This window comes from Rosa rugosa, chromosome 7 (genome assembly GCF_958449725.1).
Source record: "Rosa rugosa chromosome 7, drRosRugo1.1, whole genome shotgun sequence".
Taxonomy (NCBI): domain Eukaryota; kingdom Viridiplantae; phylum Streptophyta; class Magnoliopsida; order Rosales; family Rosaceae; genus Rosa; species Rosa rugosa.
In genome coordinates this window covers 25,047,255-25,059,839 of record NC_084826.1, presented here as the reverse complement: position 1 = coordinate 25,059,839, position 12,585 = coordinate 25,047,255, and the positions used below count along the sequence as shown (strand labels likewise).

At 38.8% G+C, this 12,585-nt stretch overlaps 1 protein-coding gene across 2 annotated transcripts; it reads left to right on the top strand.

The window, feature by feature from the left end:
- The first annotated feature begins 6,652 nt into the window (after positions 1–6,652).
- Positions 6,653–10,066, top strand: LOC133723769 (MADS-box transcription factor 23-like). 2 transcript variants are annotated; one of them, XM_062150637.1, is made up of 5 exons: positions 6,653–7,031; positions 7,957–8,059; positions 8,750–8,832; positions 9,104–9,454; positions 9,832–10,066. In XM_062150637.1, the coding sequence occupies exons 1-5, from the start codon at positions 6,808–6,810 to the stop codon at positions 9,893–9,895; spliced, it is 825 nt and encodes a 274-aa protein (XP_062006621.1). In that variant the 5' UTR covers positions 6,653–6,807; the 3' UTR covers positions 9,896–10,066. The 2 variants fall into 2 exon arrangements, with proteins under 2 accessions (XP_062006621.1, XP_062006620.1); XM_062150636.1 differs by having other exon boundaries at positions 9,818–10,066.
- Positions 10,067–12,585: the final 2,519 nt, after the last annotated feature.

Here is a 12,585-nt window from a genome sequence, read left to right as displayed (position 1 = left end):
TGAATCCAATTCAACCTGGATCACATCTTTCCATTTAGGCCAATTTTCTCTACATTGAGATTTCTTCAACGGAGTAAGGTTCGATGTCATTGGTCTCAATAATCCCACGTCCTCATGTACACTAGTGTAGTTTGTAGAGATCTCTATATTCACAGGAATTGGTTCTAACATTAAGGCGTCCCCCAACGATGTCTCTTGGACATAACCACAATCCAAAATATTCTCATGAGACGGATTTTGAGTATCAATGATCAATGAATTAGGTTGTGCCAAACTCGCTATCTTCCTAGGGTGAGAATCCATCGAACCTATGGGTCTCCTACGCTCTCTAGCGGAACCCATAGCCTGTGACGCCATTATGCCACCTTGTGGCGTCACAATTCCACCATCCATGGTGGTGGTGATGTGCCCATCTCTTCTAGGTGGCACCATGTCCTCTTATGGGGATATCAATCCTTGCAGGCATGTTTGCAGCAGGTGTATGTGATCTTGTCACTTTTGGGAAATCAAAATGAGATATAGTGGGGACAGACCATGACAATTCATGTCGTTCCTATTGAACATTGACGTTCTAATCTCCCCCTAACGACGGGAAGACTGTCTCATTAAAGTGACAATCCGCTAATCTAGATGTAAAGAGATCGTCTGTCAGGTGTTCTACATAGCGGACTTATAGTTGAAGATTTATATCCAACACAAATATGCATTCATTGCAATGACCCATTTTGATGCGTTGTGGCGGCACGTTTGGCACATAAACCGCACACTCAAATATGCATAAGTACGAGATATTAGACTCGCACCCAGTCACTAGCTGTAACGCAAATAAAGGTTGAGTGGCTATGGGTTGTAGACGAATTAGCAAAGCTGCATGCGATATTGCATAACCCCAAGCAGAAATATTTGTGCGCATTACCAATATCTGGGCTACCATCGTAGTCATTGAATGGTGGCGTTCCACGAGACTAATTGGGTGTGTTCATGAGAATATGATACTTGATATCAATCTCCAATGATATGCAATAGTCATCGAAAATCTTCGATGTAAACTCTCTAGTGAGCCCGTAGCCATATGATATGTGCTAGGAGTGTAGTATAAGCAGCATTACGAGTGTACAATGACACAACACGTGACCAGCGTGTTTGCGTATCAACCAACACCATAAAATATCTATACGGTCTGCAAGTTGCATGGTTGAATCAATCCACATAATTCCCTTAGATTCTTCGTAAGAATGGTATGCTTTCTTTTTGTGTCCATTGCATAGGATGGTCTCGCTCCTAATTTTTCTAAAGAGTAAGTTTTGCAGAATGAAAGATGGGCTTTAGAAGCAACCACTGATGATTTCGGTTGAGCCATAAAGTCACAATTGACTTTAAAAGTAACAAGAGGAGTTGAATTAGGGTGTATGGCGCCAATGCCATGTATTTTCTGCAGGGGGTAGGCGGCGCTGGCCATGTGTGGCCGGTCTTGCACAATCATGGCGCCATGAGGCGCATATGCAGCTCCTCGAACCAATTTTTGGTTCTTACTTTTCTTCATTCTGAAAATGAATGTCCGTGTGAAGTCTTTAATACACAGATCATCATGTCACTACTTGGGTGTCCCAAATGGTCATGCCAAAGCCTATATGTGTCAGAATCCCATAAGCCGTCTCTCATGACATGGTTGGATTCAATAACTCGAATAGTGGTTGCATACAACCCACTAGAGCGACACATAAGTTTCTCTAATACTCGTTTATGTCCGTAGTCATTAGAGGTGATGCAAAGGAACTCTTGTCCATTCTTACAATGTGTTTCTACATGAAAACCATTGGCTCTTATATCTTTCAAATAATAAAGTTTGAATTAAGGTATGTCCAAGACATTAAGTAAAAGAATCGACACTTTATTAATAGCCAATGATTACATCAAAGTTTCTTAACCAAAGTCTAATCCAAAATGAAATCAAACTTAGACAAATTGTAGTCACTCAATCTGTTTGATCACTCCAATCAAATATGACCAGGAAAGTAGGAAGAGATGTCGGTGGAGCGAGGCTCTCTTAAGCACCACTAATCTCAATTACTTTCCTAGACATCATACTTAATTAGGTGAGCCTAGAGAGAAAGAGTTAATACAAAATGTCATTACTGCCATTACATAATTCTTGGAAATAAAAGACTATTCTAAATAAAAATCTGCGGCATTTTGTCTTCATCGCCAGATTTAAAGTCTCCTTGAACTCGATGTCATGATCACCATGAGGCGGCTACCTTCTTAGGTACGTACATTGCAAACTCAGGTCCATTGATCAGACGTTCCATATCAGAAATAGACACCATGAAGAGGATTCTCCCTTGATTGAGGCGCATTGGCACAATGTGCATGGTCCCTAGGACCGGAGGCGTTGGAAAATTATTACCATGGCCAACGTTGGCTCTATGGTTTCCAACCCTTCGTCCCTCAAAGTCACGGCTCCTACGGTGGCGTGATTGTCACCTTTGGCGACTACCTTCATGAGCATTTTGATCATATGGATCATGACGTCTATGGCGACTTTCTCTAGCCATGGGACGATGCTCTGTATAGCTATCTCGAAGCCTATCAATTTCTCTTCTCACAAGCTCGTTGCCTTGCCTTTCAGCAATTTCCATAGCTTCAATAAGCTATTGAAAGCTTGTGATCCGTCTTGCATTTATATGAGTCCGAAATAATTCACAGGACCTCATAGCATAGACAGGGAAGGTATTGAGGGTTTTCTTAATCAATTTTTCTTCTGTGATCGTCTTGCCACAAAAGCGCATCATTCCAGTGATGCGGAGAGCTTCCGAATAAAATTGTATGACTGTATCAAAGTCAGAGAAGCAAAGATCATTCCATTCTGCTTCTAAATTTGGAAGGATGGAGTCACGAACGTTGCCATAACGTTCACGAAGTGCTTGCCATAGCTTTATAGCGCAATCCTCATTCATGAACTCAAACCTGAGGTCCTTATCCATGTGATGCATCATTAGGGCAAGTGCCCTAGAATTTTCAATCTCAGGTTGAGGGTCTGGAGCAGTTCCTTTATGACAAAGCTCTTGGATTGTATGCAATAAGTCACAGGCAATAAGGTGGAGCTCAACATCCTGAGCCCACATAAGGTATCTTTTGCCTGCATAATCCAATGGAACAAAATCGAGTATGTTCGAGTTTGACATCCTGAAAAAGGGTGAAACAAGAACGAATTCGTTTTGGAGTTAATGCTTCCACGAACACTAATAATAATAAGATTTCCGAGCTATGCTACCAAGAAATTGATTTCCAAGAATATTTGGATTAGACCGAAAAAATGATGTTTGTATGGTCAAAAATTGATGCTTGAGGACACTCTTAGTCCTACGATCACAAACACTCTTAGTTCGAATATCACGAACGCTCTTAGTTCATATGTAGTGTGAATCCCCACAATTCCGCTAATTTAGTAATCGAACCCACGTTGTAGAAAGGTGGAATGGAGGATAAAGGGTTGCAAGTCCCCGAAGAAAATAAATAAATTTAAAATACAAGAAAGCAGGAACTTTAATCTTTAAAACTTACTTGTTGAAATTCGGAGCAGATTTACTTCTGAACAGCTCCCACTTGGATTGGTGTACAGGTCTCAAAACAACTCCAATAAGGCTGAAATTTGGAGGTCAGATAGAAGAGACATAGGTGAACAACTTTACTGAAGAAATAATTTTGATCAGAGAACCTGAACTAGATGTTTCGGGGCATGCAAGCAGACTGATATGCACAGGAATGAGAGGAAAGGTGAGAGGAGGAGGATGCAACAGGCATGCGGCGGTGCTGCAGGGGCAGCAGGCAGCACACAGGTGTGCAGGGACTGCAGGGGCAGTGCACTGTATGGCTAGCTAGGGCTAGGAGCTTGCGGCAGTTGGTATTGGCCGAAACAGGAAAAACTGGGCAAAAAGAGGTTTCTGTCGGTTTTTCTGCAGGAGGATCAGTTGGTGTGACTTCCGGTTCAGGGGCTTCTAGACCGGTTCTTGGAGTTTTGCTTCCAGTTCCTGAATCCTAAGACAGAGACGGTGCTGCTGACAAAATTTGGTGGCAATTGGGTGTCCGGAAGGTGGTGAACCGGTGGAGAGATCGCAGCGGATGTTTTGGGGCTTCTGGCTACCGGTTCGGTAAGTTTTTGGCCGGTTTTGGTTGTGTTGCTGCTGGTTCAGGACTCCTTGGGTCGGGGGCTACTAGTTGGGAGGCGAAGGCAATTAGGGTTTGAGGGTTTCGACTTGTTTTAGGGTTTTGGTTATTTGTTTCAGGGTTAGGGCTCGTGCTAATAACATGTTTAAGGAAAGGGCTAAATACTGGTTACTACCCTGTGGTTTAGGTTCAAAATCAATTCAGTCCCTGGACTTCTAATTTCATCAAAAACACCCTTGTACTTTCAATTTTGATCTAATAGGTCCAATTCGTTAATATTTTGTTATAGGTTCAAGTTATAGTTGCTTATTTGTTGAAAAACTATTTATTTGATAGATTTTTAATAGTGGGACTCACTCCAAAATTGACTATGCAGGCCACCTCAACATCACATCATAAAACATAGGCCATTTATGAACCACGTCAACAAATTAAATGACTCAATTGTCGGAAGACTAACAAATTGGACCGATTAGATCAAAATTGAAAGTGCAGGGGTGTTCTTGATGAAATTAGAAGTTCAGGGACTGAATTGATTTTGGACCCAAACTACAGGGTAGTAATCAATATTTAGCCCTTAAGGAAAATATGATTCGAGAGAATTGTGTATTATTATTGATAATAGGAGCCCTTTATATAAGGATTTACAGAGTACATACAAGGTAATAGAATCCAAATATAACTAGGAACTCTAGAACTTTCTCCTATTACAACTCTAGAACTAAACCCTAGTTTGAGGAGGCACACTCAATGTCAACTTTCTTCAACAAAAATATAATAAACAATAATTCCTCCCTCCAACTTCGCCATCCAAAGCCACCAAGGAAACTCAGTAAGCTTCATCTCCACCTCCCAAAAAACCATTATGCAATTCAACACTTGTCCCCCCCCCCCCCCCCCTCTCTCTCTCTCTCTGTTTTCTTTTTCAACCAAATCTAAGTCATCATATTTTGGATTCATTGCTGCAAGTACATCGTCCCATATTCTTTTATGCGCGTTCACCGAAAAGTCTATCTCTAAAAATTTTTTGCCAAAGTTTTTTGATTGATGCAGTCATTTTAAACCCACAACCTTGTTTTGATAGTATTGTTGTTGTCATGCAATACCATTATGCACTTTCTCAATGCAGTGGAGTATGTAAGTATGTACGACCGTCTCTATGGTAAGGATTTGTCGAATGGAATTTGGTTCAGAATCGAGATGGAAGAATTTAAAGTTGGATCGAGGAGAAGAAGATAATCAAATAGGGCTGGCTGACTAGGTTATTAAGTGAGGATCAAATGATGAACTAGGAAATTGGAAATTCTAGGGTTCTTCAAAGAACAGAGACAATTGAGAGATTTTTGGTGTTTGATTCAGAATAATTCTATGTTTGACCGAAAGTGTGTTAGTTTTTCTCTATGATTCGGTGAGGTCAAGTGCATCCTAAAAATATAGACTTGCATAGACAACCGCTAATAGTGGGACATGTGGTGAAGATTAATATATTCGGTTCGTCCGGATTTTCTAATCGGTTCATTATGGGGACCGGGACTGACTCGGTTTTTTTTTTTCTAAACTGATCCGGCTTGTGAATTTCTGCATTTTTTTTATTTATAAAAAACGGATCAAATCGGCTGATGCGGACCGGTCTAATCTCGTTTTTTTCAGGTCCTGGGCTAAAACGACCAGGCCTAAATTTTTCTACAAAATTTTTCTACATTGTATTCACTTTCAAAATTGGGGCTTAACTGTCTTCAAAGAGAATATCTAGTTAAAGTTTATGCTGGCACACTCTGGTGTAAATTTATGTCTAATAAGTATCGACTCTGATTCATGTATCTTTCCAATTTTTGGATTATAAATGACAATGACCTTTTTTTTAACGAGAACAACTTTATTGGTAATTTATTTATTACGGAATCTGGTCAATTCATGTACAGAAATATTCAATTGATAACAGTTAAGTGTCAGAACGTTCACGTGTATCAAGAAAGCAAGGATAGACCTCAACCTCAAATTAGGATAGACGTGAAAATTTATCCACGGTGGGTAGGTAGCCAAATCATTTGATGATAAAATTATATTCTTTTTAGAAATAACAAAAAAAAAAACCAGAGAGAGATGATTTTTTTTTTTTGTTATCTCTCTCTGGTTTTTTTTTTTGTTACATACATTGGAAGAGAGAAACAGGTTTGTCTCATCAATTTGGATAAAACCTCCAAATAGCAGACATTCTGAATGTAGCAAGCAATGACTTACTCTCCAAGTAATTAATGAGATATAATTTTTTTTTTTTTGAATAAAGTAATGAGATATAATTAAAAAGGGGTAATTTCTTTTCTGGCAAAGAAATAAATGTCTACCATATTTGGTTGTTTGCCACCTATGGAATTCCCATTCTTATTTGTTTCCTAATAATGGCCGCACTTTCCCTCATTTCACCAGCGGAAACCCTATATATTTATGCAAAACCCTTCCTCTACCCAAAGAAGAAAACCAACAACAAAAAAAAGAGAAAACCTCTTTTCCCTTCCCTATCCTCTCTAGAGAATAGAGTCCTTCTCTTCTCTTCCCTTTCCTCTCTAGTCCTCTTCTCTTCCCTTTCCTCTCTAGTCTTCTCATCCCTTTCCTCTCTAGAGAATAAAGTCGATCTCATTCATGGTGGGGAACGATACAGAACGAAACTCACAGACCAGAAAGATGGGTCGGGGGAAAATTGAGATCAAGAAAATTGAAAATCTCAGTAGCAGGCAAGTCACGTTCTCGAAACGCCGCAGCGGATTGTTCAAGAAGGCAGCCGAATTGTCAGTACTATGCGATGCCGAGATTGCAGTCATAATTTTTTCTCAAACTGGAAAGCTTTATGAACAATCAAGCACCAGGTGTGTTTGATTTTTTTTCTTTTTCTTTCTTCGAGTTTTATTCCCCTTTATAGTTTTTCACTCTTTTCTTCAAGAACTTCGATCGTACGAGGATAATGAAAGTGGGTGTTTAGATGATTGTAAACCTGCGTTCATCTCTAATCCAATTGTTCTGCGTTTAACATAGAATAATTTTTCGGTTGGTCTAGTATTTTCTTGTCATGTCTTTTATCAATTCGTTTTTTCTGAATTTCTAGCCTCTTTCAACAGAAGAATTAGGGGACGTATGATAGGAATCTGAAAAAACGTAATTTTTGGACTTGTCTCAAAATTTAGGACTTTTTTTTATCCCAAAAAAAGAAAAAAAAGAAAACCCTAGTTTTGCCCTAGCCAGGTGAAATGGAAATGCTTTTGCACAAGCAAAAAACTTCCAGTTCTTTCTGGAGAAGCACGAAAGAGAGATTATGTTGATGGTGGTGTTGTTTGTTTGCTTAGTTTTTATTTTTCATCATTTTTTTTTCAATGACTTCGTGTTTTAGAAGCGAAAAGACTTCAGAGAATTTTTAATTTAGAAAGTCTAACCGAAATTGGAAAAGTTTGATTTGAAGATGGAAAATCAAAAGATAAGGATCCGACGAGTTTTTCTGAAATAGGTAATTCGGCATTAGTAGAAACCTTATTCTAGTAAAACATGATTGCTTCGGTCAATCAATTAGGTTTTTTTTTTTTTTTTTAGTGCAAGATGAATCAAAATAAATCGTCTAGGTAAGTTATTGACGGGGAAATGGGCTGGTACTCATGTGAATAGAGAAAGTGCAAGACCTAAATGGTATATATAGTTTTTTTAAAACAGAAAATGGTATAGTCAAACATTATTAAATAATTAATTAATAGCATATTTTGTTTTAGATTTTTAATTCCCTCTTTTTCACTTGACATTATGTAGCATGGAGAAAATTCTTTCGAGGTATCACAATTTTTCAAACAAGCAGGGCCTCCTCCAATTAGAGTATTCTTCAGAAGAGCTCCCCCATGAATCGGCTGAAGAGGTATGTATGACTATAGGAACTGAAATATGGCTACTACCATAGTGTTTTATTAATTCTAACACCATTTTCAAGTTCAAATTAAATGTGTTATTAATACCTTAACACTCCTAAGTTACAGATTATTTAGAAACTTAGAGACATGAGAGTATGTTCTTAAAGGCTCTGGATAGTTAGCCGCTGTATTGAATTCCAGACATATATCTAGGTGTTTCATATATAGTTCATTCACTTCACTATATGGATAGATATCCCATGGACTTTACATGTCGATATCAATAAGATTTGTTAATATTTACTTATCAATATTGATAGTATTACTATGATGACTAAAATTAACTTGAAAATAATCATGTGTAATGTACATACAACTCGCGCCTACAGTAACTTTATTACTCATCTTTTGTCTTTTTGATTGAGAGGGAATGAGGACATGAGACCTCCAACAACATTTTTTGTTGGATCAATATGCTGGCAGTAGTAACTTTTTTTACTTTGTTTTATATCTGTAGTCTCACTATTTTTTTTTCTTTTTGAGAATATTATTAGCACTCATAGAATACAGTGACAAGTCAAACAAGCGAAGACTTAAAATTTATTCATCGATCCTTATATATATGTTGCTGAAATGGTTATTTTGTGAATTGATTAATATCTTAATTGCATGTTTTTTAATTTGTTGACCAACCGCAGGAGCCGAAATTTGATTCAAGCGCACTGCAGAGAAAATTTGAAGCAATGCAGCAAAAGATTGAAGCATTACAGTTGGAACTCTGGTAATTACGTTATTGTCATGTAGAATAGACTACAGTGATCACTTGTCTAGTTTTAGTATTTTATAGTTTCACAATATCGATGCCATGTTTACACTTATCTTAGGATCCTTAGGTATATCTTTGCTGCCCTATAGATATTGAATGCTCCAGAATGTGTTCTGTCATATGTGATGTTGTTTATTCATGCTACACATATGTTTTGAAGTTTGAATTGTTTTCCTCAGTTTATTCACTTCTTGTTTTGTTATTTTATTTCCTCTCATATATACAGTCGGATGAAGGGTCAGAAACTGGATGGGCTGAGCTTAAATGAACTGTATGAGGTGGAGAAACAACAAATGGAAGGGGAATTAGCTGTTAAGAATAAGAAGGAGGAAATACTTTCGGAGGAGAAACAGAAGACTACAAAGGAGCATGAGAAGGCTATGCAAAAGATTGAGAATCTGGAAAGAGAGATTGAGGAATTGAGGAGGCAAAACTATGTGCGCCCATCTATCATTGAATCCCATCCTCCTAAGAAGAGGCTTTTATACTTTACAAACTCATCCAAAGCCGTTTCCAATTGTTCAACTGCCTCTGAGCACGAAAGTGACGAGCATTCGGACACTTCTTTGCAATTGGGGTACGTATAATCTAACATAACCTTGCTCTTCATAATCATTCCCTGAAGAACCTTTTCTTTTGGTCTCAATAGACAAAAATGCTTTACATGCTCTGCTGCCAAAAAGAAAAATGTTTTACATGTTTTTATTGGGTTTTGAGGCTTTGACACTGGTTTGCATGTATATCTAGGTCAATATAATTTCTGAAAGTAGTAGTTTTTACAGTGGGCGTACAATGATTTTCTGAATTTTATGAGGAAATAAATATGATTTTAGTTGGGTTGTCACTGGTGAGATCTTTTCTAATCAAAATATAGGTCTTAGTCACATCCAAGTATAGCCACGCAACACATTTAGAATTGAAAGAATTAACATTCATTCAGGTTTAATTTCTCAGGTTGTCATCATCCAAGTGTTGGTCAGTGCAAGAGGAAAGAAGCCCGCATTCGCCCCAGTTCTAATGATTCTGGGAGTCAAGTAGTCTCAGACTGATTTGAAGAGTTCTCAAATTTGACATTTTCTTATTAGCTGTCAGCTAGTCATTGATGTTGCTTTCAATTCTTATCAGATTTTCTTTTGAACTATATATAGACATTCAGTAAAGTTTTTACTAATGCATATGAAACCACAGTTTTGACTTGCAGTTGGAAATTACTTTTGCAGTGATATCAATCTCAATTTTCTTTTTCTTAATTAGAATCCCTTGTCTATGCGCATGGTATGCTAGCTTCCTCTGGCCAAGCCATTAAATTTGAAAAGCAAGTCGATCCTCATGGTTAGCGCAAGTGAGGACTCTAAAATGAGGACTCCATGAATTCTTTCAAATCCACGATTGGATGAGGGGTCCAAACTTTGGTTGAAATATTATTTCTTCACAACATATGTCATTCAATCGTTGATTTAAAAGTCTTCATGAAGTCTTCTTAAAAATCCTCATTAGAATCTCACCCAGGATAATCTATATGTTAGGATGCAGCTATTGCCATCCTAACTACTTTCTTCACCCTACATTCTCTTCTCACCCTACATATTTTTTTTAATTTCAAGTTTACTTAGTTCACCCATTTACATTACCCAAAGTACCATTTTCCAAATGTGTGGTTTAACTCAAATTCTTTTTCTATTTGGCTTCCTCTGCATCTCGAATCTTTTTTTTTTTTTTGTTAGCATAACATGAGAACAATTGAAGATATTGAATGCTAAGAAAGGAAGCATTAGGGTTTAATGATGAATAAAGAGATTAAGAATGAAGCCTTGGAACTTGAACATGCCATTCTCAAAACGGCTTTGTACGAAACCAAGAGATAGACTCATGATTTCCAACCTCCTATGAGTCGAAGCTGACTCCATTCTTGGTACTGCTCTACTATCTGTTGCAAGACATACACCATTCTCATGATAAATCAAATCACAATAGTTGCACTTACCTACTAGGTTTTCGAAGAAAAATGAGATCTCATCCTCAACTCCTGGTGCAAGCTTCACATTCTTTTTCAGAAAAAAGGGTTTAAAGAGTTCATGTGAAACCCTAACCCTAATCTTACTTGTGTTGTCAGAGTTTGTCATCCAACTCGATGACATTTCCGACGATGGCAGCTAAGTCTTTGATGGTGTCCTTGTTCTCAAAGAGTGGAGGTACATCAGTGATACTTACCTAGAAGTACAAAGCATTCAATGCAACAGATTGAGGCGACTCAAGCCCGTCGTACTCTTGCATCACGATCAGTGCTTGGTTGAAGCGCCAAGGTCCACCACGTAAAACCTTGTTACGATCTTGTCTAAGATCGAATGCAATCACAAACCGGTTCTCAGCCCTCTCTTGTATCTTGAAATCCCGCTCAAGAACCCAAACCCGACGGAAGAAATGCCGGAGGTCCTGCAATGGGGCCAGTTTTACAGCAAGCGGTTCAGCTAGCAGATAGGACTGTGTGCCTCGACGTGCTACACTATTGGCTGATCTGGAGAGGTCGACGACCTCGTTGCTAGCAAGGGTGAGAGAGGCCGCAAAGGAGGTCGTGATGTCGTCCATGGTTGGGGCAACGTTGCGGTGAGATTGGTGGGCAATAGCCTTGGTTGTAGGTTTAGGGTTTCTTGCGTCCATTGAGCGGCGCTTAGGGCTTTTAGTCTCCAACATAATATTTTTAATAAGATATTGTCTTTTATTGTAATTTTATATCTTTCAATAAATCAGAAACTTGTAGGGTGAAAAAAATAATTAGTAGGGTGGCAATAGCCGCACCCTATATGTTATTGTGCTGAGAAAATAGCAAGCAAGATGAGATTTAACTAGAAGCAAACATAACAATATCACCTATATTGTACAATAATGGAGAAAGAACCAGAAATCCAAAAAACGTTATGAGAGAAAAAGAAGTTGAGGAGACAAGCGTTTGCCCTAGCCACCATAATCTATCGCGTGGCTAGGGTTTGCACAACACTCCAAGACTTTCTGATGGCCGCCTTTGCCTCCATGGCTGCTTGATTGGCCTCGGCTTTGTCTTTGCAAGGCGGGGATGAACCCGTGGATCTTGGCAACTTGAGGATGAAAGGTGAGGAGCTTGTGGCCAACAACGCATACATGACAGGCTGGCTTAATACGTGTAGAGCCTTCAATCATTACTCATTCATCGGTGCTTTCCGATCGATGTGGAGACTGAATGGAACACTACAGGTGTAGGAACGCCCATAGGGGAGTTTCTTTTCATCTTTAGCAATGTTAGGGACATTCTAAGAATAAAATAAAAAAAGGCTGGGTTCCGTGGAATTTCAACAAGGCTCACGTACTCCTAAATTACTATGATGGCAGATCTCCCATTTCCAGCGTCCCCTTGGACCACATACATCTGGATTATGATCCTAATTCATGGACTGCCACTAGCTTTTCTCACGCTGGCAATTGTATCATTGATAGGAGAAATGATTGGAACGGTACTAGAGGTGGATCGGCATGGCTTGCATGAGGGTCGAGCATAGGTGCGAGTTGCTTTGTGCTTGAATGAGACAATGAGGCTGAGTCAAAAGTTTAGGGTTTTGGCATCCCTAGAGTTGTCCTTCCATTATGATCAGAATTTTGTGGGCTGATGTCAAGATTGTGGATCTCTTAAGAGTGCCCCATGCAGCTGGTGGCGAATTCTAGGTCAGACGGCTGAAC